Source organism: Orycteropus afer, unplaced genomic scaffold (assembly GCF_000298275.1).
Source record: "Orycteropus afer afer isolate SDZICR_OR568_19922 unplaced genomic scaffold, OryAfe1.0 scaffold00093, whole genome shotgun sequence".
NCBI lineage: Eukaryota > Metazoa > Chordata > Mammalia > Tubulidentata > Orycteropodidae > Orycteropus > Orycteropus afer.
In genome coordinates, this window is record NW_006921680.1 from 1,506,883 (window position 1) to 1,517,985 (window position 11,103).

An 11,103-nucleotide genomic window follows, 5' to 3' on the forward strand; every position below is an offset into this window, starting at 1 on the left:
AAAAAAAAAAAAAAAAACCAACATTACTGCAGAGACACTTGGTTCAAAACAGGCTGCCTATACCTTGGGAGGGGTCTAAATCTTGAACCGTTTTGCTGCCTGAAGTCATCTAGGCTGCCAGGCAACATGTAGGAGAAAACCCCAAAACTATTTTCAGAACTTTAGCTCCATTCTTCATGTAAGGGGTATATTGGTAATCTCTGATCTGTGGAAGATTAAAACTTGTAATTGTTCTGCTTTGTTAGGCGCCTCACAGATGTTCTTTCATTCTCTTCAGTGTCATTTTCACCCTCTTTCAGAGATCTTGTAATTGGTATTAATAAATCTTGTAATTACTTCATCCATGTGTAAGAGCACCTCCAAGCACTGACCCTGAGACTAGGCAATTAACTCTACAGTAACTGTTTCTTATTCTTGGAGGCTGAAGAGAGAAAATCCAAAGAGGCCTAGAGCCTGATCTCTGGGGCTCAAACTGGGTTTGTGAAGATGGAGAGGAAAGGTAGGTCTCTGGGGAACACAGGACACAAATATGGAGTGTTCCCGGGACAGTGCCGAAAAGTCAATGTGGGGCAGATCGGAGGAGCAGAAAGCAAACTGAAGTGGTTGGGCTTTTTCCTGTTGGTGATTCAGAGCCTTTTGAAGACTGAAATTGAAAATGAAGCATGACCTTTGGTACTTTCTCTCATATTTCAAATCAGTCACCTACCATTACTGATTCTGAGAATCATGCATTTTACTTAGAGGATTCTTTGGAGGTGAGAGAGTCAGGACTTCATGTTTGTCTGATGAGGAAATACGTACACAAGGTTCAGGCAACACAGTGCCAGAGTCAGGAGTGCTGGTCCCCCTACTGACCTGGGCCTGAGCGTCTCCACCTGGGGGTTGTTTCTCACTAGGATCTCTGGAACAAGATATTGTTGTTTTAGGTGCCATTGAGCTGGTGTCAATTCATAGTGACCCCATGCACAACAGAACAAAACATTTCCTGGGTTCTGCACCATGTTCACAATATCAATCATTGCTATGTTTGAGTGCTAGAACTCTAGAAAATTGGCTTTGGATTCACGGGAACCTGCAGGAGAGAGGCTACCATCCCCTGGGGTCCTCCCACAGGTGTGGGGTCCAGAGTCAATCAAATTCTCATAGGGTTTCACCCCTCTGTCTTGACCCCCAGGGCCCAGATGAAGGCAAAAATGAAAGAGAAGAATTTGGCAGTTAGAAAAAAAGGGAGGGGGCAGGGTGCAGAAAAAAATCAGGATACATTTTGCAGACCCATGTGAGCTACAGAGAAGCAAGGCAAGAAGGGCAGAGTACAGTACATTTGGGAGAACTAAACTTTTTTAAATGAGTTACTAGTCATAGGTTACCTACTGATCAGGACCAAGCTTTGTAAAGGCCAGCTGGCCAGGGGAAAAGAAGTGACTGATGTGCATAGGGGTAAGCCACATTGCACTCAATCCAACTAAGGGAACAGAAAGCTCGACAGAGAAAAGTTCAGGGTGTCTGTCTTGTATAGATAAGGACAGTTAATGCTGCAAGTGACAGAAAGCCATTGGAAGATGGGTTAAGGGAAAGGGGTAAAATACTGGTTCACATAATTGAGAAATCCAGTGCTATTTGACTTTGGGTTCAATTGCATTCAGACAATCAAATGAGGTTGCCAATATGAAGAGATTACCCATCATTTGGCACTGCTTTTCTCTGTATTGGATTATTCTGAGACAGCCTCTTCCCTTGTTGTGGCAACCTAGCTGAAAGTATGTCTCTTTCAAAATCTCCAGCAAAAATCTCTGGAAAGGCTTGATTAGGTCAGGTGCTCGCCCTGAACTAATCATCACCGTAAATAAGGGAATGAGGTGCTGATTGACCAGGCTGTAAACATATGTCCATCTCAGAGCTGGGCATAGAGTATTTCCCATCCAAACCATGTGAATTGAGAGCAAGGTGAGAGGATAGTCTTCAAGAAAATCAGGACCGTTATTAGAAGGAAGGTGGAGAAAAAATGCTGCAAAAACAAAACAATAGAAACCTATACTTGGGAAGGGTCTTCTCTCTGATATCATCAGCAGCACCCTTATACTAACATGGAGGTAGATAAAAGTATAAGACTGAGGCATTTTTATGTGACAGAAAACTCACATAGAATGCTACCGTGTGCCAAGTTTTCTCAGTGCTTTATTGATATTAACTAATTGATCCTAACCTTAACCTATGACAAAAGGACTGCTATTATTTCTATTTTACAGAGGAGAAATTGAGGCACAAAAAGATTAATTAATTTGCCCAATGTCTTACAGCTAGACAATGCTGAATAGCGTCACTCCAGGACCTGTGTTCTTAATATGGTATTACAAGTCTTTCTCCTTTCCCTGATTTTCTTATTTACCTTTATTTTTTTCCTGTGGGATAGGATTTGATAATGAATGTAAATTACCTAGCACACAATAGTAGCCATTATTAGTTTTATTATTACTTATTAACAGAGTATGCAAAGCCTCTGGTACGTGGTGCACATTCAATGACTGTGAAATAAAACAAAAAGCAATTGAAGAACAACCAACCCATTTGCATGGGCTCGAGAGCTGAAAGAAAATGTGCATGATCTTCAAGCAGATTAGCAATGGGTATGGAAGAGTAGTCCCAGACAATAAATGTATGAATAGAAATGTCTGCAGACCCATTGATGCGGGGATAAAATGGTGAGATGCTAAATCCTTTAATAACTCCTTTTCTCCTTCCCTTCTCAAGTGCTGCTTAAGTAGAGCTGAGGCCAGACGAGATGCAGCTAAAGTGGCCCTGATCAACTCTCTCTTCAATGAGCTGCCCTCCCGCAGGATCACCAAGGAATTCATTATGGAAAGTGTTCAGGAAGCCGTTGCCTCCACCAGTGTAAGTACCCACAAGGAAAGGGAAGAGCTGGCTGCACATATACACTGAGGCATTTGAACCTTGGAAGGTGCTAAAGTGAGCAGAGTCTATTTTAAGAATTATAAAAGTTTAATTTTCACCTGTTGAATCACTCATTTTCAGCAAAAAGAATACCTGGACCAGAAATCATGATACTGGAGCTGGCTCCCCAAATCCAAACCTCAGTGATAATTTTTAGCCTCCTCAGATCACAGTATATACCGTCTTAAATCAAAGTAGATGAGTTGAGCCACCTCGATTTGCTTATTTGAATGTTTTTTGTATGTTTTCAGATTGACTTTTTTTTTAATTTTCTTTATTTTGTTGTTGTTGAGAATATACACAGCAAAATATACTCCAATTCAATTGTTTGTACATATACAATTCAAAGACATAGATTACTTTCTTGGAGTTGTACAACCATTCTCACTCTCCTTTTCTGAGTTGTTCTCCTCATTAAAATAAACTCACTGTCTCCTAAAGTTCCTACCTAATTTTGCAAGTTGCTGTTATCAATTAGATCCTGTATAGATCTTAAAGGAGCTCTGGTAGGTATTTGACTGTTAACCAAAAGGCTGGCAGTTCAAACCCACGAGCCACTCCTCAGAAGGAAGACTGGACAATCTACTTCCATAGAGATACTGCCTTGGAAACCCAAGGAGGGGTCACTATGAATCGTATCTGACTCAACGGCAGTGAGTTTTGTTATAGATCTTAAAAGAGCCCATGCTCAAGGCAAACACTTTTTAGATTTTTGTTTGTTTTGGTGGAACACCTATCTTTTAGGGCCCAATGACCCATGCAATTGAATACTGCTTTACTCTGATAGACTAGGTTAGTTTTTCCCAAACATTATTCATTGTAAAAATCATCTGATGTACTTATTTAAAAGTGGCAGTTCCCCAGCCAGGATGAAGCCCTACAATCTATGTTTTTAAGAAAACCCTGCTTGGTCTGTGTAATGTACAATTTCTGCTTGGTTATGAAGAGGGAAAGGGTTTATGGCCAAATATGTGCTAGCTGTTAGCATTCCTCATAGCTATCATCAATTATTTCTTTTAGAAAATTTCTTTAATGGACACAATTAATGTACAATTAATGCAAAGTCTTTAAGAGCCGAAAAAAAAAAAAAAAAACCTGTCTCAGAAATTTAGATAGAAGATCTTCTCAAAAACCAAGGAGTTAGATTATTCACTTCATAAATTATCCGGAACTCCTCACCCATATTACTCCAAACTAGAAGGCTTAAAAGAAGTTCTTTGTTCCCACTTATGGCTCTCATAATTTCACTGTATGTCTTCTAAGAGCAGGCACTTGGCATCACCAAAAGGATTAGCCACCTCTAGCTTTGCCTTTAGGATGGACAAAACTGAGGAACCACGCTGCTTATCACGTTTTACATTTTCCTTCTTTTTTCTGTTTTTGTTGTTGAGTCAACTCAGACTATGGTGACCCCAAGTGTATCAGAGTAGAACTGTGCTCCATAGGGTTTTCAGTGGCTGATGTTTTCAGAAAAAATCAATAGGCCTTTCTTCCAAGATGTCTCTACCAAAAAAAAAACCAAACTCACTGCTGTAGAGTGGGATCCGACTCATAGTAAGCCCTCCTTGGGTTTCCAAGGCAGTATCACTACAGAAGTAGATGGCCCAATCTTCCTTCTGAGGAGTGGCTGGTGTGTTTGAACCGCCAGCCTTCTGGTTAGCAGTTAAAAGCCTTAGGTACTATACCACCAGAGCTCCCCCTTTTCCTCTTAGCCTGACTAAAAAGATTCTATCATTCTGGAGAAGCTGCTGATAATGAAGGAGGCACTATCAGCCCAGCAGTGACAGTTGGTTCCTTTTCCTCTCATTAATGCTTTTATCACTTAGAGGAGAGATAAGGGATGGGGCAGGGGAAGGAGAGTGATTGAACAGGCAGGGAGCTGTCAGGGAGCTAGCTCTGCTTTATGTCTGGTCTGAGGATGAAAGGAAGCCTTCATTTTTCAGTCCCCTAAATTTCAAGTGCCTTTGAGGAACAAGTTAGGAAAATGATGCCTGATTTATATAGGTGTGGAATTTACTCAGGAGCAGGGAGGGGCCCTCAGTGTAAATGTAATTTATCTTTTTTCTTTTTTTCATGGAAATTTCTAAAGAAACAGAATATATATGGCTTTCAGGCTTTTGGATGGATTTCCTCAGGGATATTTAAAAAGCCAACATAAATATTTCAGCAGCAGTGTGTTAATGTTATTGCATTCAAAAGCTATAAATTTGCTGCTATCTGATGCTGGCAGTTGTTTGTTCAGTCTCACGAAGTTGCCATGGCCCACCTTCCCAGGAATCCAAGGCCATGGGATGTGGAACAGCAAGCTAGAGCTAATTGGCCTAAATGCCACTCAAAGCTCCTTTTAGCTTTTTTGCCATCATTCCCTGCAACCAAAGTGAAAGGGAATTTAATTTCTAGCTATCACCCACTCACCTTGTTACCTAATCTTAGATTAAGTGGCCCAGGAGTGAAAAAACAAACCAAGATCCATGACTCTGGGCCAAACAACAGTGTATTTATTTAAAAAAAAAAAAAGCTCTCATTAAGAATCTTGGCAGTAAAATATGAATGTTCCATACAAAAAGAGAATTCTCCCCATGTCATTTACATAATCTGGTTATCATCAGAGCAAGGTCAGGGTCTCAGCATTTCAATAACCAACGAAGGCAGCATTGGAGGGCAAACACAGCGTTAATGCTATGGCCAACGAAAACCCTGTACAATGATACGGAATTTCTACACATCATACATGGTCACCACTTATCTGTCAATGGAGGCTTGTATGTTGTTATAACAATACACAGATTTCAGCAGAGCTCGGGATGAACTAGGAAGAAAGGCCTGGTGGTCTATTTCTGAAAATCACCTAGTAGATGTGGTTGAGCACAATGGTTTGCTCCACAATGGATCATGGGGAGGCGCAGGACTGGGCAGTGATTTGTCACCATGAGTTAGCAGTTAGCAACAACTTTTGAATAATTATTCTTTCAGCAAGTATATCATTTGTTAGCATTCTAAAGAAAAACCAAAAGCCAACTCACTACCATGGAGTTGATTTTGATTCATAGCAACTCCTCCTTGGGTTTCCGAGGCAGTATCTCTACGGAAGTAGAGTAGTAGTTTCGTCTTCCTTCCGAGGAGTGTCTAGTGGGTTTGAACTGCCAGCCTTCTGGGTAGCAATCAAATGCCTTAGGCAGTACACCATCAGGGCTCCAAAGCTAGATTCAAATTGATTACAAAACCTTCTTTACTTTGAGCCGTGTTGAGATTAAGAATTTTATCCAAAATCAACTACAAACTTGGTTGTAGAGTAGATAGCTGAAGGGTTTGGACAACTATATAGACTCACTGAGCAGCACAGAATTAATATATGACTACCCATACTGAAAAATCAGTAATGTTTTTGTTTTTTGCTTTTCTTTCCAAGGGTACCTTAGATGATGCTGATGATCCTAGCACCAGTATTGGAGCCTATCACTATATGCTGGAGTCAAACATGGGGAAGACCATGCTGGAATTTCAGGTACCTGAGGACCTACTACCTATTTATTTGATTATCCAAACCAGAAGCCTAGGAGAAATAGTCACTCTTATCACTAACACAAATCCTTCCAATAATCTTACTTTTCTTCTTTTCCTTTTTTTTTAAATTGTGATTTGAGTGAAAATTTACAGAGCAAATTCACTTTCCATACAGCAGTTCACATACACTTTGTCTCATGACATTGACTACAATTTACCACAATGCAACAGCTCCCCTCCCACTTCCTCCCGATAGTTACCTCTTCCCTGTGTCCATCCCTCCATGCACTCCTGCCCCCTGAGCTGTCTCCCTGTGCATAAACAGCCTTCCTTTCTCCCATGATTGTTCTCTCCAAGGAGTGTATCTACCTCAGGTAAATGTTCAACTCATATGCCCATCTGTTGTTTGGCTGGAAGCCACAGGTGTGGATTCAATTCCAGACCTGAAGGGCAGCTAGGGGCCATAGTCTCAAGGGTTCCACCAGGCTCTATCAGACCAGCAAACCTGGTCTCCCCTCACCCTCTTTTTTTTTCCAAATGATTTTGAGTTTTGTTCTGCATCATTCTCCCTCTTTATCCAAGATCTCCTACACAGATCCCCCTCCAAGTGGTTGATGGTGGTAGCCAGGCACCATCTAGTTCTTCTGGTCTCATAGTCATATAGGCTGTGGATCGCATGGTGTACCAGTCACTAGGACTAATTGTTTCTGTAAATCTTTGGTTTTCTTCATTCTTCTTTGCTCTGGACGAAGAGAGACCCATTGTTGCATCTAGCTGGCTGCTTACAAGCTTTTAAGATCCCAGTCACTACTCGCCAAAGTAGGAGGTGGAACAATGTTTCGTATAGTATGTTATGCCAATTGAGCTTGATGTCCCCTCTGACTATGGTCCCAAGCCCACAGGTTCAACTACCCGGTACCTCTGGGTAGCTGGCTGTGGCCAAGGAGTGACTACAAACTTGTCCCTTGTCAGCTCTACTATACACCTAGGAATTCAGATCATACTTCCAGGACCATTGTCTGCCAGCCCTATACATGATCTTGGGTACACTCCCCACTTCATAGACATACCTACTAATTCAGCCTGTCCACCCATCTATCCCTCCGTATACCCATGTTTGCCTTCACTGACAATGCAGTACTATATGTGCAAAAGGGTTCATCTCTTCTTTTCCTCTAGAGCATCCTGGTCATTTTCATTGAACTAACACTCCTACAAACCAGCAAGTTTAGCAAGAGCACTCTTTAGAACTGATGATGGCAAGACTTTGCCACTCATACTTTGGACATGTTATCAGGAAGGATCAACCAGTCCCTAGAGAAGGATATGATGCTTGGTAAAATAGAGCATCAGCAAAAAAGAAGACCGTCAGTGAGATGGATTGACACAGTGGCCCCAACAATGGGCTCAAATTATGAGAATGACATAGGACCAGGCAGTGTTTCATTCTGTTGTTATTAGGGTCACTATGAGTTCATAACTAGCTCAATGGCACCTAACAACAACAACAAAAAAAAAACCCCACAGCATTATAGCTACACACCATCACACCTCAGTAGACTAAAAGCAGCAAGCAAATAAGCTGCAATCTTTGCTTTTATGAAACAGAGTGAATTAGGTAGGACTCTACCAGAATAACAACCAGCAGGAGATATATTTTTAGAGATTTAGTTCAACAAATTGGTTTATGTAATTGTGGGGCCTGGCAAGTCCAAAATTCATAGGGCAGTCCGGTAAGCTGAAAAGTCAGTTAGGGTTTTATGCCACAGTCCTGAGGCAGGGTTTCTTCTTCCTCAGGAAAAGCTCAGTTTTACGGAAGAAGAGCCAGCAACTTACCATCCTGCCTTCTCTCTTACTAAGGAAAGAGCTCACTACTAACAAATGCACTCAAATCGATGGTCATTATTGGTTTGAGGCCGGGGAGGACTCGATCACCAAATCTCTAAAATCTAGATCATGCAGACATACCAAGAGCAGCATCACAACATGAATAGAAGCACTGCGTTTCAACTGATTGGATGAAACTCACCCAGATTATGGAGAACAATCTCCTTTACTTCAAGTCAAGTGGCTGACTGTACATGTCAATCACATCTACAGAATACCTCCACAACACCTGGATTGTGTTTGATTGAGACAGCACATAACAACAACAACAACAACATAGTTTAGCTAAAGGAGCCTTGTGTAGCACAGTGGTTAAACACTCACCTGCTAATCTAAAGGTTGATAGTTCGGACTCGCCAGCTGCTCCACAGGAAAAAGATGTGTCACTCTGCTTTTGTAAAGATTTACAGCCTTGGAGAACCTATGGGGCAGTTCTACTCTGCTTTCTGTGGTCACTATGAGCCCGAATCAACTCGATGGCAATGGGTTGGGTTGGGTTTGGATAGGTTAGCTAAATTACCATTGTTGTGGTTCTTGAGTGCCATCTAGTCAATTTGACTCACAGCAACCCCATATGACAGATAGTAGAACTGTCCCATAGGATTTTATTGGCTGTAATCTGTATGGAAGCAGATCACTAGGTCTTTCTCCCATGGAGCCACTGGGTGGGTTCAAACTGCCAACCTTTTGGTTAGCAGCTGAGCGCTTAACCATTGCACCAAATTGCCAGTGCTGTCCAGTTGATTCCGACTCACAGCAACAACGTTTGACAGAGTAGAAGTGCCCCATAAATTCTCGTAACTGTTGTAATCTTTATAAGAGCAGACTGCCACATCTTCCTCCCTCGGAGTGGCTGATGGGTTCAAACCACCGACCTTTCAGTTAGCAGCTGAGTGCTTAACCACTGTGCCACCAAAGCCCTGATCCAAATTGCTACACAGGGAATATAAGACTTAAGTCTAAGAAAGAAGTAAAGAATACTGTCTTATGACCATATAGTGTTTCACCTGCTTTTCAAGCAAAGTTCCCCTTAAAACCAATTAAACCGATTGACATATTGTTTGTGACCCATTTCATAGGGTTTTTGTTAGAATTAAATTAAGATAACATTTATAAAGCATCTAGCATAGTACTTCCCTGAAGGATGAACCTCATTTACTTTAATTCTTCCCCCTCTCAAAAGACTATTATACTTCTTTTATTATAGATTGGATGTTGCCTGCCCCAGAATACAGTAGCTTGTATGTGATTTAGTAGCTATTTACAGAAAATCAAGAATGATTTTGAATGTGATTGAGTGTCTTCCAAAGATGGGGAAGGTGAGGTTAAAAAAAAAAAAAAAATTCTTAAAATTCCTTCCAAGTACTATGAAAGGCTCTACTCAACCTTCTTTTGGTTAATACTTTAATTGCCTTGCAATGGATTATGTGTTTTCTGTGTGGTCTAAGTGAAATAATCATGTGAATCACACTGTGGAAAAGCTTCATAAATTCTCAAAAACTGAGGCTGGGTGCAGGAACGGGGGATGGGAGCAGGTAGAGGACAAAGGAAGAGTAAGACATGAGGGTAGGGAAAACCCACCCCACCCCCAGGAAGGACGAAGGCAACCCAGGAGGAGAGCGATGGAGCACATCTTTCTTTCTTCCGCCAGCTCTGGGTTTCCTGCTGGGACCCAGCACATTCTTTAGTGGCCTGGGTTAAACACATCAGCTTGTGTCTGCACATAATGGGACTTGACCACAGACCTGGGCTCTTTCTGCAGCCGGAATGGCAATTCAGTTCCCCTGGTGGGTAATAGATGTGGTTTTGTATCTAGCTATGGGCTGTGTACGATATAAAAACAAAGCTGGTGCCTCCTGACTGCCCACAGGCTTTCAAGGGGGGCCATCACCCAGCCAGGCTCAGAAGGAAACACGATAGCCTCTACTTACCTTCACATCGTGTGAGGCAAGCTAGGATGTCTGTTTTGAGGTAGCCTTGCCATAGAGAAAACAGCATGCAGTCTGGAGTGAGGGATGGGGGCAGCACTAGTCGCTGAGTTTTGTCAAGGTCAGATTCGAGGCCGACTTTGACTGAAGCTGGTTAATATATTTCTTCTGCAGCCTAATGCAATCCAAGGGAGAGCTGTTTATTTACATCTTTGCTAAATTCTCCAGGTCGCCTTTTAAAACCTCATCCCATAAACAAATTTCCTCTTAAATCCATTCTCTTGGGTGGGGAGATGGTGCCCACCTGCTTTTCAAGCTCTCGATTTACAGTGCTTGTTTTTCTTGTTTCTGATGAAGCACAGAACCAAGCCAGCTTCCCAGACATAGCTCCAGAGAACAGCATTGTGCATTTACTCGGCTGACCAGGAACAGCTACATAATTTGCAGGGCCTAGTGCAGTATGAAAATGCTGGGCCCCTTGTGTAAAAAAAAAAAAAAAAAATTAAGCATTTCAAGAGAGCAACAACAGACCATGAATCCAAGTGGGGGCCCCCCTGTGACAGTACAGATTGAATGCTCATGAAACCGGCCTGACCTGACACAGACCCACGAGCAGGGCCTACACTAAGGTGAAACGAGTGAAGTGCTCACCTTATATGCAAAATTTGCAAGGTCACCAAAAAACTCTGTAATCAAGATAAATAAGACCTTAATGCAATACTTCAAAATATCAAAATTGTTGTTGTTGTTAGGTGCTGTCAAGTCGGACCCGACTCATAGCGACCCCTCCTTGGGTTTCCGAGGCAGTATCACTACGGAAGTAGATTGCCCCATC

The 11,103-nt window shown here is 41.9% G+C and overlaps 1 protein-coding gene across 1 annotated transcript in view; it reads left to right on the top strand.

Annotated features, from left to right (window-relative positions):
- The window catches only part of LIX1 (limb and CNS expressed 1), an 89,990-nt gene that overhangs the window by 60,588 nt on the left and 18,299 nt on the right, over window positions 1-11,103 (top strand). Inside the window, exons 3-4 of the mRNA XM_007942539.2 lie at window positions 2,749-2,889; window positions 6,359-6,454. Of these exons, the coding sequence (XP_007940730.1) occupies window positions 2,749-2,889; window positions 6,359-6,454 (237 nt within the window). The remainder of the gene's footprint in view (window positions 1-2,748; window positions 2,890-6,358; window positions 6,455-11,103) is intronic.